The sequence below is a fragment of the Aulostomus chinensis genome, chromosome 12 (assembly GCF_037954235.1).
Source record: "Aulostomus chinensis isolate RoL2024-O1b breed Wild chromosome 12, RoL_Achi_v1.0, whole genome shotgun sequence".
Taxonomy (NCBI): Eukaryota; Metazoa; Chordata; class Actinopteri; order Syngnathiformes; family Aulostomidae; genus Aulostomus; species Aulostomus chinensis.
Window position 1 is genome coordinate 262,295 of NC_141331.1, and position 19,016 is coordinate 281,310.

Below are 19,016 nucleotides of genomic sequence, written 5' to 3' on the forward strand. Positions count from 1 at the left end.
AGATTTTAACTGAGCTGGTCAGTGTTGCTACGGTGTAGCGGCGCCCTCTGCTGGATGCCTGAGAGCAGCAGCTACACCCCTGTTCCATCTCTGATTTACCTTCATCACTCAGGCTGAACCCCTGAGACCGCTCCCACACACACCTCGCCATCACTTCCCTGACAATGACAAGAAAACACGTTTGTGTTGTTTTAATGCAACAAAACAGAACCTCCAATTTGTTTGACCTGCTGTGGCGGTGGTGGCGGCGTGTTACCTTTATAATTGTGGAGGAGTTTTAATGGTTTGTCCTTCACAATTGGCGATGCCTCCTCTGGTGACTGACAGATGAGAGAAACCTTCAAAGTATTTTACATTTTTTTGATTCATGAAACTTTGTAACATTGTTAATTAAATTATGTGCCAATAAAGTTGATGTCTATTGATAGGGAAATGATGATGTCTTAGCATCCGTCATCCTGTGGCTCCCTCTAATGGCCGAGGAGAGCCGAGGGAGGTCTGAACGCAGACCCTCCTCTGGTCTTTCATCAGGTTCAGCTGATTGTGAGCTTCTGAGCAAATAAAAGGGAAGTTTTTCTGTCTCGCAGCTCACTGGAGGACAACTGAGGTCGAGGGACGACAGCCACCACGGCCCAGGTGAGTGAGTCATTACAAACCTGATATTGAAGCCTTGTGGTGACACTTGCTGTCTGAGGGGCACATGAGCCACCGGCTGACGCTGTTGAGAGAAATGGAACGCCCCCCACTGCTCAGTCAGACCTGAAGCTCAGGTCTCTGAGAGGGACTGAGTCTCTACATCTAGTCCTCCTCTAGAATACCACCTAAGTTCTAACTTCTTCGAACCAAAAGGATCTGAAAAGTTCCTACAGAATAATTTTGAGAGAACATGAGCAGATACACCTCCGTTCACTCCAGATTTTGGAGCGATTCAACTGAGCTGCTTCACTCAAACAAATCATATTTCACTTGAATTCACTAAAGAATTCAGTTAGTAAAGTATTCTAATCAGGGACCTACACACACACACACACACACACACACACACACACACACACACACACTCTGTTAGTGTGTGAGCGTGAATGAGTCTGAGTGTGTTTGAGTGTGTGTGTGTATGTGTATGTGTGTGTGTTCAGAATATGTTTGATCAAACATGGTAGCTTTATTCAGAGTTATGAAACTTGGCAGTAGATTTGAGTGATCACGTGTGTGTGTGTGTGTGTGTGTGTGTGTGTGTGTGTGTGTGTGTGTGTGTGTGTGTGTTCAACGTCAGCATGAGGAGCTGAAAGGCAGCACTGGGAGGGTTGAGTAACCTCCTGGAGGATGGGTGATTGACAGCTGTGTGATGTTACCAAAGCTTGTTACCAAACGTTGGGTGAGCACGAGGCTGTGGCGGTGAACGAGCTGACGGACATGCAATCCAACTAGAAGGAATGACAGTGAACACACTGATGCTGTTGTAACAGCAAGCTGTATGTGTGTGTGTGTGTGTGTGTGTGTGTGTGTGTGTGTGTGTTTATGTATGTGTTAACGTTTTTGTGTGTGTCTCTGTGTTAGTGTGTTTGTGTGGTCTTTGTGTGTGTGTGTGTGTTGTGTGGGGGGGTTGATTGACAGGAACAGCCTCTGGCTCCTTTTGGTCTGCAGCTATTTCATGACTCCGATGACTCTTCAACTCTCAGCCTGTCAGATGCGTTGATCATCTATCAGTTTGTCATCGATCACAAAAATGCAAACTGGTTCCAAATGTTTCAGTTCCAGTCGTTAATCATGTTGATACACGGTTCTAAAGGAACTTTGGATCCATTTTCTTTTGCTGACTCTGTTTTCTGGTCTTCAACTGTCAGTCACAAGGAAACAGAACCTTCCTCCATCTGATTCACAGTTTAATGGGACAAACAATCACAGGGTGACTGGCAGCCTGGGTAAATGGCCGCTTTGTCCCATCATGCCCCTGGGTGGGGCAGCAGCCAATGGGGCGTGCTGCTGCGTTGGTGATGCGGCGTCGCCCCCCTGCTATAAAAGCCCTGGGCGCCGTGTGGGCCCTCCTGAGCAGTTGGAGCATTCCCAGCCTCACCTCGCGTGGAGGGACAGCGAGGAGGGACAGCAAAGCTACACGGCACCTCTGTGTAGTTTTGTTTGGTTCGGAGGGGGGGGGGATATTTCCAGGTTTCTCACCTTGGATTTTCCGGGAAAACGCTGTGCAGGGATAAGGACAAGCATTTGCGTCAACTGGGCTCCGTCCCGTAAGTCCCAGGCAGCCTTGTGGATACAAGTGAGTAGTTTATCTTGGTGTCCCCACATCTGCTGAGACACGGATGCCTTATGGGTTCCAGGACCACAACTTGGGTTTTTGTGGGTCTGTTTTTGTGTTCTGGTTGTGTTTCGGTGGTTGCGGCCACATGCAGTGGCTAATTATAGTGACTGATGGCAGCACGCAGGACTGTCAGCTGGCTGCTGATGGCTTTTTAAGGGAATGAGCAGTGGGGGCTATCACTCGCACCTCCAGCTATGTGACACATGGTGGCTGTCAATCAAGCGGCATAGGGTCAGCGGGGGGTGGGGAGTATTTTTGGCCACTGCCATATCTGTCGTTCAGATTCCAGTCTGCAAATATCAACTGAGTTTGTTTGAGGTTTTTAGTGATACAGTTTGTAGTTTGACTGTTAACTCATCGGTCGCTTCTCCTCCAATCAGCTGCATTGGGGTCAGTTACCATGACAGCAGGGTAACAAACAGCCAGTCTTTCTGCACAGAAACTATAAATATGTTCTTTTGTACTGAGGAGAATGTGCTGGCATGCTGGGGGGGGGGGGGGGGGCAGCTGGTTTCCAGCTTCAGTAGAATTGAACAAACTCTTCAATTCTGTCTGGAGATTTGGAGGTTGACCTGATCTGGCGTTGTTCACCTGACACCTCATGATGAGGTCACAGGTCACACACCTGCCAGAACCTCACATAGAAACATAATTTCTTAGAAATTAGTAATCAATCACATTTTGCTGCTTCTTTCATTGGATTTTTTGATTTCCAAGAAATTCGTCAATATTTTTAGATGTGTCTCATCAAAACGTGAGTCTAAGTTGTTTGGCAGCCTGAGACTTGTTTCCCTCAGCAGGTACTAACTCAAAACCAACCACTGCGAAATAACCAGCACATCTTATTTAGAACTAGTAGAAGGTTTAACGTTGCATCAGTGAAGCTGAGTTTGATTGATTTTAACTTTTCAGTCGTCCCCAAACCCCCCTTTGAGAACCCCAGCAGTGAGCCAGTCTATTTGAAGCGAGTACTTCATTTACAGACTCAGTAAGACATTTGTCTTGGGTTGGTCCTGGTACGGAACTGTATCTGCCATAAACCATCCATAGCCGAGCGCTACCTGGGCCGTAACTGGGCCGTGACAGCACTGTAACTGACTCATAAAAATCCATAACCGTGCTATAACTGGACCACTGATGCCCCACGTGCTGCTGTCAGTATGTACAAAGTCAAAGTCACGTTAGAAAACATGACTCAACGTCGGGTACTTGAATCACTTGTCAGTCCACTCACAGGACAGACACGATGATGACATCACGGGTCTAAAAGCTGACGTTTCTGACCTGGGTGTGTGACCTGGGACTCAGTATTATCAGCGTCAAACATTCCCACGCTGTCCTTTCTGATGTTAATGAAAGAGAAAAGATAAGCCACAGTGTCCACCTTGAAGCAGGACATTGCAATGACAACACAGGAGGGTGCCGGATACAACCTGAAGTAGCGTTTCCTGGTGTGACATCACTTCTTCAGGCCCAGTAAATCCACCGACCACTCTGATGACTGACAGCACTGTGGTGGGTAGCAGTTTGATTAGCAGGTTAGCAGTGATGCTAATTGTATGCTAACATTAATTGTGAGACAAAACTCCCCTCCCCCATGTTGTTAGTCCACATGACTAGTCCTGGCTTTCCCAGGATGCCGCACTTCAGTCAGCATTCAATCAGCTGAAGCCAAGAATTGTAGGGTCTGAGAGTGAGCTTGGTTGTCATGGTTACATTAAGTTCCATGTTGTTCAAGAATGTAAGAATTCAGGTTTAAATATCCATCGCCAATGATGAATCTGGTTTTCATGCTGATCAATATTCTCAGTGCTTCTGTATCATTTTGTTTCAAAATCAATCAGGTGCTTTGTTGTTGTCAATAATAGGCGATTAGCCAATCCGCAGCCGATTAAATGGGATTAAATATTTGAGTCAAACGATGACTCGCTGTGCCATCATCATCCCACTTCATCAGTTCCTTTATATTTCATCCACAGTAACAGGATCTTTCCGTTTTAATCACATAAATCATAGAATTATAAACACTGGTGACAAATCATGTGACTTGATTGTGATCATTTGATATAAATAATCTTTCGGTCATTGATTTTGATTGATCTCCTTCAAAATTCTTTCAGCTTGTTCAGCTGATAATTAAAGAGGGACTTTTTGAAGCAGAATTGTTTTCAAATGTATCCATACGTTCCTTTGTGATGTCATCCAGATTGGCCGGTGTTTACAGCTGGAAGAGAAATACACGGCTGAGGAGCCAGCAAACCTCCCGCACGCCACCATCTTGATGTCATATCAGAGGAGCTTTAGGCTGAGTGGCCCGTGTCCACCGTTGCTCCCACAGACTCTGACTGAATGATCTTCCGATCAGGTTAAGAAGGAGAGCCGGGTTCACGTCGGAACAGTTCTAACTCACATCCATCAGTCTTCTTTGAACCGTGTGAACCTCAACATTGTGCAAGTGGGGGCGACGTCCCGGTTTGAGTAAAGCTTTCAAATTGAACGCAACATATTTTTTTAATATCGCCAGAGAAAGACACTCGAGCGCCGAGGACACGACGACGCGAAATAATTCACATGAAAATGTGTGATGATGATCAAAAATTCTTTGATAGCATCCGTAATAACTGAGCTTCGCTACAATTGATTAACAGTTACAACATAAAAAGATTAATGTTGAAGCATTAAAACATAATTGCATTGATTTCTGCGTAAAACCAGTGAAATCTTTTGTCTCTTGTTTCTTTGATTGTTTCACATGAATTCAAGCTGCGGACTGAAGTCCTGCCTCTGCTTGACTGACGGCACAGTTGGAAGCTAAATTTTGCTGCGGCAGCCAAGCTTCTACAGAGTTCAATGATCAGTTATTGATCACTGATCTTTGCAGCCAAACAAAGTTTTGGAAGAAAACTTTGTTTGTTCTACTGATTATTTGTTTACTTTTGTTTTCTCAAACATCCTCATGTTTGTCCCTTTTCCAGATTTGATTTAACCATTTTCAACTTTGACAACTCAAATACAATGAAGAGAATTCATCTATGAATTATAATCAATCATTTTATCCATAATATTTTTTCTATACATGATTTTTTTCATATTTCTTCTTTACCGTCACGGATCAAAGTATTTTCTGTTTCCTGTCTTTGAGACTTTTTTAGAGCCTCAGTGTTTTTGCATCATTCAGCCTTAATTCTTCTTCTGATGAGTCAGCCAGAGCGTCAGCCAGCAGCTGCCGCCCGCCGTCAGCTGCTGCCCGCCGTCAGCCACCAGGCTCTGCCCCCTGGTATTTATAGCTCATGGCCTTCTCAGCTGTCTCTTCACCCTGAAACTGAAACGTCCTTCTGCTGACTGAAGACGCTCATGGCTTTTTTTAAACCCAAAGCACGCACAGGGTTCTCACAGTGGGGTCCAGGGACCCTCAGGTGTCTTCCATAAAAAAAAAAAAATTTACTGGAAAACTGGAAAAAAGGTGACAAACAAAGTAGCAGGAAAGAGAAGAGAAATCAGACGATGCTGCAACAACAAGTCAGGAAAGAAAAGCTCTCAGCTGAGAAGAAGCTGAGTCAGCTGGTTCCTGGCTCAGCTGTACTGGACGGACACAGGAGCGTTTTTCAAAGTCTCTTATGATTGATCAACTTTGATTAATCAATGAGGAAACCACTGGTCTGTCGTTGTTGGCATGTTGACTTTAGCATGTTGGCTGGGTGACGGCGTATCCGGGCTCTGCTGGAGACAAAATATCTTGAGGTAGAATCAACGTCCAGAATGGGACGAAGCAGCTGAGCGACGCGTTTGACGGCAAAAGAAAGGCTGGTCCGATGATTGATTTCTGTGAGTCCCAACAAGGTGTTGACCTTTGACATCATCAAATTTGACACGGTTTAAATGTGACCAACACCACGGTCCGGTTTCTGTTTACATGCATTGTGTTTCAAGTGTTTCACCACTGTGTGTGTGTGTGTACATGTATGGGGGTGTGTGTGTATTAGTGTGTGTGTGTCCCTGTGTTTAAACACAAAATGGGCAGAAACATAAAGTGAGTTTTCAACTTGAGTAACAAAAAGAAAGCATCACACAGTGAATGTTGGCAATCCTGCTACATGGAGGGCAGCAGGGCTCTGACATCACATGATGACATAACCGTCTCTCTGTCTCGTTCTCCTGGACTTCTCTGAGGTGCCGTGGGTTAGGACATTGTCATCGGCGTGGATTTGACTGATTTAACTGGAATCAACAGATCAAAGCTGCATTTACACGGTTGAGACAGTGATTTGGAGTTAGACTCCATGACTGGTTCAGGTCTGTCGACGTGACGACAACCTTTAAAATGTTTTTCTGAACAGAGTTCTGATTAGATGGTTGTGTTGTGTTGTTTACATATTTATATTTGAAAACTGTGGAATAAATTTATCAAAATTTCACTTCCTGTTTGGTCTTCACACAAGAGTGACAAAAACATCACTTTCTCCCAAAAAAGGACACATTTAGTATAAATAATAAGTGTTGGGGTGAAAATGACCCTCATACACACACACACACACACATATATATATATATATATATATATATATATATATATATATATATATATATATATATATGTGTGTGTGTGTGTATGTGTGTGTGTGTATATATATATACTTTTACATGTATATGTACAGTATATATATAGCTATACTTCTACATGTATATGTACAGTATATATATACTTCTACATGTATATGTACAGTATATATACATATATATGTATATGTACAGTGTATATATACATATATATATGTATATGTACGGTATATATATATATATATATATATATATATACACACACTTCTACATGAAAATGTACAGTGTATATATATATATATGTATATATATACATAAGTATATATATATACTATACATGTATATGGACAGTGTATATCTATGTATATATACATAAATATATATACATATGTATGTAAGTATATATACATATGTATAAGTATATATGTGTACATATATACTTATACATAATGTGATTGTAGTAAGGTGGAGAGGTGTGTCACTGATGATGGTGGTGTATGTTGTTGTATTGTATTATCTTAATGTCATATTTTGAAATTCTGTATTAATCAAGGAAAAGATGTTGATGGCTACATCCCTGCGGCCATTTTTAGCGGCCTGATGTCATTTTTACATTTCCTTTTATTATACGATGTTAACTTATGCATGTGTGGCCCCCAGTACCAGTAGCAATACCAGTTGAAGCTCTGGGGAATAACCTGACAAGAACTCCTCCCATTTAACACTCGGACTGCTCGGACTTTGACTTCAAGGTCTTTTGGTTCTTACGGTTGTTTTCATCTCCCTGCAGGGTGCCAATCAACATGTCAACACAGGCGCCGACGTTCACGCAGCCGCTGCAGAGCGTCGTGGCACTTGAGGGTAGTGCCGCGACGTTCGAGGCTCAAGTTAGTGGTAAGAAACGGCATCATCGTTGCTGTGCTGCTTCTGACACTGTAATGCTGCAGGGAGACGAAGATTCTTCCTGCGTAAACTCTTCATCATTCACACACGAGCCAAGTCAAGCCAAGTGCTTCTCTCGATCAAGCTCCTTCTCTCCTCTCCAGGTTCTCCAGTTCCCGAGGTGAGCTGGTTTCGTGATGGCCAGGTTCTTTCCACCGCCGCTCTGCCCGGCGTTCAGATCTCGTTCAGCGACGGCCGCGCTGTTCTGAGTATCCCTTCTGTGACCGCTGCACATAGCGGAAGATTTTCTGTCAGAGCCACCAACGGCGCTGGACAAGCCACAAGCACCGCTGAACTCCTGGTAACAGGTGAGAGCCCAGGTAGACTGAACACTGCATCAGTGGGTTCCACCCTCTTGGCAGCATGAGCCTTATTTTTAACTTTGTTTGTGCAGTGGAGACGGCGCCTCCCAACTTCCTTCAGAGACTCCAGAGCTCTTCGGTAAGACAGGGCAGCCAGGTGAGGCTGGACGTCCGAGTCGCCGGGATCCCATCACCTGTGGTCAAGTTCTACCGCGAGGGAGCCGAGATCCAGAGCTCCGCCGACTTCAGGATCCTTCAGGAAGGAGACCTGTACAGCCTGCTGATTGCTGAGGCTTTCCCAGAGGATTCTGGGACATATTCTGTCACCGCCACCAACAGCAGTGGACGGGCCACCTCCACCGCTGAGCTGCTGGTGCAGGGTGAGCGGTCATTTTGATTGTGTTGTGAGGAGGACTTCAGTCCTTTGATCTCAGCATTAGGATGAGATAACTTGGTGCTATGTTAGCAGTTTAGTCAGCAGATCTTTCGTCCAGTGAAGTATACAGGCATCTTTGGAGTTTCCTCGGCAACCACAGTCACACAAACACCAAAAGTGCCAGATCCAGCCTGAATGTGCCGTTTATCATTTAAACACATCACTTTGTGTGCGTGTGTGTGTGCGTGCATTTGTGCGTGTGTGTGCATGTGTGTGTGGGGGGGGGATGTACAGGTGAGGAAGCCGTTCCAGCAAAGAAAACCAAGACAGTGATTTCAACCTCTCAGATGTCTCAGACTCATCAAACCAGAGTGGAAAAGGTAGGAAACATGTGACCAACACCTGATATAGTCAGGACACACCCCCTCATTAGTAATAAATGCACATTTATTATTATTTGCAGTGTTGGTAGCTTTAGTCCTCCATAGCTCAGTGGTCTCTTCCTTCTCTTTGTCCTCAGAGAACAGAGGCCAGTTTTCAGGCCACCGCCATGATGGAGATGCAGGTGGAGGGTGCTGAGCTGACTCAGCAGCTGGCCCACAAGACTCCACCTAGAGTTCCTCCTAAACCAACATCCAAGTCACCAACTCAGCTGTCGCTAGTCACCAGAGTGTCTGGAGCACGACAGCAATCCCCCTCACCCGTCAGACACGTGAAAGCACCCACGCCCGCACCGGCCAGGTAGGTTCAGCTCCCTTTAGATGACAAAGGGTGACGATGTTTTCAGAGGTTGTCCTATAACATGACCACTATGTGCTTCAGGGCCACCTCTCCCACTTCCAGACTCTCAGTGTCCCCCATCAGGCCGGTCAAGTCCCCAATCACCACACGCAAGCAGCTAGCCGCTGCAGCTGACATCCTGCCACCCTGGAAGCAGGGGGACTACGTGGCAGAGGCCAGCTATACCAGCATGACCAGTATGACTAGTACTGTCACTAAGCTGGGCCAGGAGCAGCGCTGGGAACAGCAGGTCACTGAGGTCAAAGAGGTGAGGATGGGGTCCACAGAACCTTGTGGTGGTCAACAGTCCACAAAAACACCACAACTTTATTACCATTACCACCCACCACATGTCAAGACCTGTCCACTCAATAATGGTTCCATTAAGTTTGTGTCTTGTCCCATCCTGCAAAGAAATACATTTCTATTTACTATGTAGTATCAAAGTGATACTTAACCTACCTAGGGTATGTTGTCTTTGAGTAAGGTTTTTTTTCCCTCCTCCATCACTTCTTAGTGATTCCAGAACGCTGGAAGAACCAGCCACGTATATTTAGCTTGAAGCGAACGGAGACTGATGCTAACAGCAGCTGAACTGTCCAGAAACGTCTGGTCACCACCTCTCCTGGTTATCTGGTATAATTTAGGTCTCCTTGATCCAGCTGGAGAATCAGTATGACACTTGGATTTAAATTAGAACCCTTCTGGTTCTGCTTCAGTGCTCACTCCTGGTAGTACCCAGCCAGAAGCATTCTGGAGATCTAATGACAGTCCAACATTGTGTGCTTTGGTTTTGTCATATTCTGCTTCTATTGTCGTCTGAACTTTGCTTGTTGACACTGTCTCCATCTTTTTATTTCCATCTGCCACTCCTGAGGCTGTCCTCAGCAGCCTGTCCAGGTTCCTGGCGTCCTGGTGTGTCTGATTCTCTGATTCATGACTTTGTTCTATCCTCATGTTTTTGATCTCTCTTCATGATGACTGAAGTTTTTCATCATTGAGCTATAAAAGCTGAGACGATGGGACTGACTCAGCACATATTATCTGATCCCCCCATCCTCACGGCTCCTCCCCTGGTTGGAGGAACCCAACCAGATGGTGGTCTATGACAAGCCCTATGTAAATTATGCGTCGAGTTTAGTAGTTTACCTTGAACGAGGCAGAGCTTGTATTTGACGTGATCACATGAAGAAGCCCATAACATTTGTTTTCACCCACAAAGCCTCGTCACCTTGTCACTAGTCAGTCACTTGTTCTTCTTGCCTGGTTTCCATAATGCTGTTAGTCCGGACAACTGCTGTCTTCACCAGGAAGTCCGTCCACAGGAGAAGGTAGTTGTTCATCGAGAGTTAACATCAACTGGTTTCTCAGCACATCACATCTTCACCTTCAGTCCATGTCCATCTTTGTCCAGTGTCAGCTGTTTTGGAGTCATATTTCAATTCAGACTCAGAAACTTTATTTATTTATACTGGTGGGCAATTAAGGGAGCAGAGAGCGGTACAGTTGGTTACACAACAACACAACACATTAGAAGGATGCATTTAAATGACCTACATCACACTCACTCGCCAGTGATGCTCATCCTGTTTGATCCTAGACATAAGGAACAGAGTTTGTGAGCTGGGTTAGTGATACTGGAACCTGAAATCTCAGAGGTGTCTTCACTTCTTAGAGAATCGAGGTTTAGGTCACTGCCACCCATAAGAAGTTGTGAAAGGATGACGTGAATGAGTTGTTAGAACCAAGTGACTACAAACTTAAGTACTACCACATCGACAATGACTACCTGAGACTCTCAAAACTGAAGACACCCTCTGGATGAGAAGCGACACATTCTCAGAAAGTAGCAAGTCTGGTTGTTTTTGATGCGACCTTCCTTGGAGAACCGAGAAGCTTCAGACAAACTTCTTCAGCTGCTTGTGATGACGTGTTGGTGTTCTCAGAGGCAGGCTGGTGATGCAGGACAAATGCACCCAAATGTAACAAATGAAACACTCCATGGCATTTTCTGTCCTGTCTCTGAGTAGTTTGAGGCCTTGGACAATGTTAGAAGGCACTTTTGACATGTGTAATAACTGCCGTCCTAAACTGGAGAGGACACCACCTTGATTCTGAACACCTGAAATGAACAGTAGTTTGTAATTTTGGAGAAGTTCTGGCTCAATGGAGCATTTTTTTTCCTTTGCACACATGCCTAGTTCTGTACCACTATCCCACCATGGATGTCATGAGTTCTATGTGCTGCTGGTTGTGTCTCCAGGCTGAGGGCGGGATGAGAGCCGGGGCGGTGGCCACAGTGGTGGCCGCCGTGGACCTTGCTCGTGTCCGTCAGCCCGTGCATGGTGACGGTGGTCAAGCCGAAGAGGAGGAGGCTGTAGAGACGGAGTTGAGGCAGCAGGCCAGTCAAGACAGCTGGACAACAATGAGAGTGCAGGCTGGCCAAATGCTAACTACTGCTCAGGAGCTTACATCTGAACCAGCCCTGCCACCACCTCAGGTCAGATAGGCCACTGGCGCACAGAGACCGCGGCCTTATCAAGAGATTTGACCACCTGGTTGGCTTGATTGTCTACCATGTTTTCTCAATGAAAAAATACTCTTTTGCTGCAATAGCAAACAGTTAAGGTGCTTCCATGAGTCTGCATAGTGGTGTGAGATTTCCTGACAAAGAGTCAAGTTAATTACAGTTATTACTGATTAATCTGACTGCGTGTTCACACCGGACGTGAACGCGAATTTCGCATCGCGTCTTTGACGCCGGATCATTTTAGTGTCCATTTGTGTCAATCACGTGAATACGCAAATTCGCTCACCTGCCTGAGTAGCCAGTATTTCCAGCAACGTTTCTTTCTGCCATTTCACCATGAATATTCACAGAAATGTTGCGTTGTACCTGCTGTGGAAGGCTGAAATACGTCGGAAAACTACACACCGTCGTATCTGGGTTATCAACACCATCTAGAAGCGAGCTCAGGTCGGTGAATTTCCCCGCTCGGTGAACCGAGCTCCTCCAGGGGCTCTGCCTGGATAACTGCCGCTTCCAGCGGTGTTTTCGGATGACAACAGGCCAGTTTGACGACCTGCTAGCTGGGATCGCTGAAAGGGTGTAACGAATGGACACCAATTTATTCAACCGATTCTTGTAATTTTGACACATAGTGTCATAGCACCAGGTTTCCACACATAGCCACAATCAACTTGTCCGCCATCTTGTCAGTCACAGTCAGTCAGTCACAGTCAGCCGTGACATCGGGACATCCTCAACACTGATTGGCTGTCTTGATGCAAATTTTTCGCCAAAGTTCAACATTTTCAACTTGAGCGAATGGCAAATATTTTGCAACACAAATTCGCGCATTTGCCTCATTCGCGTCGCCAGACTGAAAATTCGCCTCATTCGCGCGTTTGCATAGAATTTGAATGGAAACTTTTTGCGCAAATTCGCGTTCGGTGTGAACGCACAATGAGAGGACAAATCTCTTGATAATTTTCAGCTAAAACACTGTTGAAGTAAATTTAATAAACTGTTTATGTTCATCAACCAGAATCTTTCTGAGGTTCTAATGTTCCATGTGGACTTTGTTGGTTACTCCAGATTCTGAGAACAACAGAAATCTCCTCCCATGTGGACACTGGTCTTGCCCCATCCCCACTTCCACATTTCACAGTTTCAAAAGTTTCCGTCCCAAAAGCTGATTCTAGCTTTGAGGTAAGAGAGGTGAAACCAGGCAAGCAGTAGAAAATAACCTGCGCAAAACTAATCCAGCACTGAAAAATAGTTTTACCAATCAAAAATGATAAAGTAAGAGGCCCTATCATAACTGATCAACCCCTTTCTTGCTCTATTCAAATGTAGAAAGCTAGCTAGTTAGCTGAGGCTCACTCATAAGTTCTTTGAAAACTCTGCTGAAATGATTTAAAACTATACAACCATAAAATAGGCTATAGCTACAAATATGATATAACATGACCAGTCCAGCCTTATAGTTAATGTTGATAATTTAGTCAAGTAAATAAAGTCATGAAGTGTAGCAGTTATAATTCTTTCTCAAATTGAGAGTTTAGGTGGCATTTATGGAGGAACTCCAGCTGAATGGCTGGTTCAGTTTGTCGCTCATTTATGTTCTTTTGCAGTTAGCTTATGATGGGCTCCTTGTCAGTCTAACTCAACTTTACTGCCATGAGACTAGTTAGCCGTGTTCGCATTAGCAGCTGTCATTAGTGCAGTCAGTGGTCATTACTGCTTGCCTGAGAAGTGAAATAACTCCTTTGAACTGTAGAAATAACATGATTTTAAAAAAAAGTAATATTCAATATCAAAACAAACTTTCAATCTTGCTTTCCTCACTTCCTTCATATAGTTACATTTTTACTAAACACGCTTATTAGACTGTCTATATTTAAAATTCCCTTCATTTTCCCCATTGTGGCTCTAAAAAACTAACACACCATAGATTCCCTGTGCTGTGGTTTAACAAAATATATACATATTCAGTTTTAAGATTTATTTATTTGACAGTGGTGTGGCTGATACTCCTCTTTGGCTCGGTCAGGTTTCCATCGCAGGCTCGGCTATGGCTACACTGCAGAAAGAGCTATCTTCGTCCTCTTTGGCTACTAGAAAGATCATCAAGCCTGTCAAGTCTCCCAGTCCATCTCGTAGAGCTGCAGAAACCAGAGTGACGATGGAGACTGTCGCGTCGCCGTTCAAAGACTCAATGGGGAAATATCTTATTGGCTCTGAGTTACAGATGGGGGTGTTGTACTCGGGGGGCGTGGAGAGAGTATATGAGGACTGGGAAGCCAAGGTTTGTACTCTAGTTAGTGGGCTGGATGGTGACAGGACAAGAAAACCTGATGAGTTTACATGGTCTGATAATGGTGGTCTCTCCATTGAGATTGAGACCCCAAGGGAACATGAGGGATTTTGAAAAAAGTGGCACCAGAATGGAGCCTTGAGGAACTCCACCTAAATAGCTGTCAAAACAGTTTAGCTCTGTTCACTATACAAGAAGCTACATCTCGCAACCGGTTAGTAAAAGGACTGGAAACAATGACAACTGCTCTGTCCAATGGTTTTTGGCTGTTTGTAGAACCACAAATTGTTGTTTATTTACATGGTTTAAACCAACAATCCAACATGCTGGTGGGTAGACCTTGTTTCTCGCAAAGCGAAGTTAGCTGCCTCAACAGTTTCCAGTCTCTAACTTAAGCTAACATCTTGTGGCTGTAGCTTCATATTTAACACACAGATTAGAGTGAGTTTATCTACTAAACATACCTAAGTGTTCACTTTAAGACCAAATTTCAGTTCTTGCAGCGGTTGCAGGACAACTGGTTTCAGAAAATTAACAACCATAGTGTTTTTCAAATTTTAGGATGGAATTGACAGCAGTTACTTCTGGTCCGGTTTTCTTGATTTCTGTGAAAATCCAGGATTCAATTTCACCATAACAAAAACTGTAACATGTTCGTCAGTGCCACTGACAACTTCATCCTGACCTCTCCAGCCTCCGCTCCATCTTCTTGTGCTTTGTGTTGGATGTGAGCACATTTAATGTCTTGTCCATTGTGTGTTTTGCCATGTTGTGCAAAACATGCTAATTTTTAGTTCAACTGCTGCAAGCTTACAAATCTGTGACTCCTCCGCAGGCGGCGGAGGCAGCAGCCATTCCTTCTGGTGGCGATGTGGTCCCGCCCACTCTGGTGTCTGTGAGTTTTCTTGAACACAATTAAACTATATCCTCCCAGCAGCTGCAGAAAGTGTTGCTTTCTAAAAGTGTTATGTTTCACTATGCAGGGCTTGAAGAACATGAATGTGACGGAGGGCGAGTCAGTGACCCTGGAGTGCCAGATCAGCGGTCAGCCCGCCCCCATCATCATGTGGTTCAGGGAGGACTACAAGATTGAGAGCTCCATTGATTTCCAGATTACCTATGAGAATGGATTGGCCCGGATGGTGATACGTGAGGCATTCGCTGAAGACAGCGGTCGCTTCACTTGCACCGCCACAAATGAGGCGGGAACCGTCAGCACTTCCTGCTTCCTGCTTGTTCAGGGTCAGTATCAGCTGATTGAGCAGCTTGACACATCTTTAATCAAAATATCACAATATTTACAGATACTGATTACGTCTTTGTCTTTCAGTGTCTGAGGATATCGAGAGCAGAGAGGAAGTTGCTGTCATCACTGAACAAGCTGAAACTGCTCAAGCAGAACTGTGAGTTCAGATCCTGGACTCATAAATGTAGTCCACCTGCTGAACATGGTCCACATTTTTCTTTTTCTTGTCACAAATTAAAGATGGCTGTACTGCACCATCCAGGGGCCCTAAATAACATATTTTTTTCCAGAATAACTGAAGAAGCCAAAGAAGAGACCATGTCCCAGGTGAGTGAGACAGAGGCAGCTGCCACTGCAACTGCTCCCTTCTTCATCACAACACCCAGTGTCCAGAAGCTGGTGGAGGGAGGAAGTGTTATCTTTGAGTGCCAAATTGGGGGAAGCCCCAGACCCCATGTCATCTGGAAGAAGAGCGGCATTCCGCTTACCACTGGATACAGGTACATCAACCAATCAGAGTTTCAGGGCTCTGAGAGGATTTTCTATAGTCTGTATTAAAAATGTGGAAAACATACAGGGTCTGAACGGTGATGATGATGCCTGAGCATGTGATTTAAAGGCAGCTGCTTGATTTGAGATTTAATTTTTATGTGCACAGAAAAAAACACAACAGGTACTATATGCATGGCCCGGTGGAGCAGTGGTCCTCACTGTGGCCCCCCAGCAAGAAGGTTGTGGGTGGAGCCCCAGCTGCAGCACGGGGTCTTTCTGGGTGGAGTCTGTATGTTCTCCCTGTTCCTGCTGGGTTCTCTCTGGTACTCCAGCTTCCTCCACAGTCCAAAGACATCAAGAGGGGACCAGGTTAATCCAGACTCTAAATTGACCGTAGGCGTGGCTGGGAGAGCCAATGGTTGTCTGTCTCTATGTGTTGGCCCTGCCATGGACTGGTGACCTGTCCAGGGGGAAGGCTGCTGGGATAGGCTCCACCCCCACCACCCTCAACAGGAGAAGAGGGAGAAGATGGAGGGATGATGGATGATGGATGGAGGGATGGATGGAGGGGTGGATGGAGGTGCAATATGCATAAAAGTCTTACGAACCTGTCTCTCTTCACTCAGTAAAAACAACAACAATAATAATGATTACATGAAAGAGGTTCAAGTGAAAGGCTCTGGCATGGGGGATGGTGTACTGTCCTGATGACCCTGGAGCTGTAGATGTCCTGAACTGAGGGGAAGGCTCCTGAGGTCTGGGTTAGGGTCCCAGTTCTTCTCCAACTCCATTTCATAAATTGTTGACCAAATAAGGGACAAACACTTTTTGATTGAAAAGTCACGACATTGGAGTCTCCTTTAATTTCAATTTCTCCATCTCCACCTCAGATACAAAGTTGCCTACAAGAGGAACACAGGAGAATGCAGACTGGAGATCTCTATGACCTTTGCTGATGACGCTGGAGAGTATTCGATCTTTGCCAAGAACCAGCTGGGAGAGGTCTCCGCCTCTGCCAGCCTCATGGAGGAAGGTTGGTTTAAATCTAAACAAATCTAAAGGATGTAAGACATGGAGGAAGAGAAGACATGTCTGTAGGAATGATCAAACCCCCCTCATTGAAGTCTTCGAGTGAATAGTAGAAATGTAGCAGAAGATTCTTCATGTAGGGTGGCTAACTTCAAATGTTCCATTTTTCTAACAGAGGAATATGAAGCCTACATGAAGAAACAGGAAGCAATCTTTTCAACTGAAGTGACGGCCATGGTGCAGGAGCCCAGTGTGGCAGACGTTCCCCCTATTGTCATGACGACAATGGAGCAGATGACCACCACCTTTATCTCTGGACAGGTAGCAGCTTCTGGTCGTCTTCTGCTTTGTTGGAGATGTTCATATCAAAGGGGACTCCAGAAAACAAAAACAAAGTGGGAACATACAAAAAATAGTTAAGTTATCAAATACACAAAAAAAAATTAAAAACACATGAATGATCAGCAAATGCGGGAACATGATTTAAAGTGATAGTAATAAGGTAATTTAGATGTAAAAGTGGTAAAACTGTTATCAATCTCAAATCTTATGATGATTTATTTAAAATTTGTGGGGTAAAGTGTCCCAAAGCAGCTTTGCTCATTTTATTTTTTCAGTCGTAAGGATTTTAGTTGTCATTGAACACGGGTACACCGAGGCTTTGGCTGTCATCTCTGTGAACAAATTAGAAAATTACTATAAAAATACAGTAGAAAAACAGAATAAGAATAGAATTATAAAATATCTTGAAATATAAAAGCAGCTTTGGTTGAAAACAAGAGGCAGTCTTAAATGCAAATGAGAAAGTGTGAGTCATATTTGGTGGTGTTGTCATAGAGGGAGTGTGATACATGTTACAGCCTGGGATGGGGGAGTTTTAATCCCAAACTAGCTGACCAGAGCAGTCAACAACTGGCTGAGAAAGTCCAATAGGTACATGCTGCTGCAAAATACTGTACTGTATCTCTGCAAACATGATATGAACTGATGGCACTGTGAATAATTGTGGTAATTACTGGAGCGAACCAAATCACATCCATGTCAGAAAGACCAAAAGAGACTGAGTCAGTCTATTGTGATCAACTGTATCCAATAACACAAGGACAGAAAGGTGACCAGAATCAGTGCTGTGCAATGCTGAATAACCCTGATCCTAATTCCTTCACTTCCATGTTCCGCCTGAAGTTTCTGCTGACAAATCAAATTACATTCAAATTTGTCTGGTTTGCAGGAATTCCATCTGTCAGTCATTGAGCAGAGAATCATCCAGGAGATTGAGCTCCGCATCATGAGGATCACCTACACCGAGTTGGTGATGGAGGATGGAGAGCAGATGGTGACCATATCAGACGAGGAGGCAATGCAGCCGGCCTTCGACACGCCAGTCAAGAACTACCGGATCATGGAGGGAATGGGCGTCACGTTCCACTGCAAAATGGCTGGAAATCCTCTGCCAAAGGTACAAAATTATGAAGACACTGGCATGTATTAGTAGGGGCTTGGGGTCCTCCATGGTGTCGAAGTGACTTCTGTCTTCTGCCAGATTGCCTGGTACAAAGATGGCCAGCGTGTCAGGCCTGGTGGCCGTTACCAGGTCGAGGTGCTTCAGGATGGACGAGCCAGCCTGCGTCTGCCAGTAATTCTGCCCGAGGATGAGGGCGTGTACACTGCCTTTGCTGCCAACATGAAAGGAAACGCTGTCAGCTCTGGAAAACTCTACGTGGAGCCATCTGGGGCAGTGACGCCTCCGAGATACACGCCACAGCCGGCGATTCAGAGGATCAGGTATGTTTCATTTTCTCAACAGACAGAAATACTTTTGCCATGGATTAGAAATGCCTGAGTATTGACAACTTCTATTGCTCAGATCTACATCCCCACGCTCTTTGAGCCGCTCCCCTGGCCGAACTCCTAGTCGCTCTCCTAGCCGTTCTCCTGGACGTTCACCTGCCCGAAGGCTCGATGAGACAGACGAAGCTCAGCTAGAGAGACTCTACAAGCCTGTGTTTGTCATGAAGCCTTCCTCATGTAAATGCTCTGAGGGGCAAACTGCCAGATTTGACCTCAAGGTTGTTGGCAGACCAATGCCCGACACATACTGGTTCCACAATGGTGAGACAAAAATCATCATTTATATGAGAGTTGTTCTAAAATAACC

General features: G+C 44.9%; 1 protein-coding gene across 1 annotated transcript in view; it reads left to right on the forward strand.

The window, feature by feature from the left end:
* The first annotated feature begins 628 nt into the window (after positions 1–628).
* LOC147251636 (titin-like) overlaps positions 629–19,016 on the forward strand; it is a 196,372-nt gene continuing 177,984 nt past the window's right edge. Inside the window, exons 1-16 of the mRNA XM_086221099.1 lie at positions 629–636; positions 7,662–7,765; positions 7,918–8,121; positions 8,208–8,495; positions 8,786–8,871; positions 9,012–9,232; positions 9,356–9,539; positions 14,936–14,986; positions 15,075–15,333; positions 15,422–15,494; positions 15,628–15,837; positions 16,720–16,862; positions 17,034–17,179; positions 18,090–18,317; positions 18,402–18,643; positions 18,726–18,970. Of these exons, the coding sequence (XP_086077225.1) occupies positions 7,675–7,765; positions 7,918–8,121; positions 8,208–8,495; positions 8,786–8,871; positions 9,012–9,232; positions 9,356–9,539; positions 14,936–14,986; positions 15,075–15,333; positions 15,422–15,494; positions 15,628–15,837; positions 16,720–16,862; positions 17,034–17,179; positions 18,090–18,317; positions 18,402–18,643; positions 18,726–18,970 (2,671 nt within the window). The 5' untranslated portion in view covers positions 629–636; positions 7,662–7,674. The remainder of the gene's footprint in view (positions 637–7,661; positions 7,766–7,917; positions 8,122–8,207; positions 8,496–8,785; positions 8,872–9,011; positions 9,233–9,355; positions 9,540–14,935; positions 14,987–15,074; positions 15,334–15,421; positions 15,495–15,627; positions 15,838–16,719; positions 16,863–17,033; positions 17,180–18,089; positions 18,318–18,401; positions 18,644–18,725; positions 18,971–19,016) is intronic.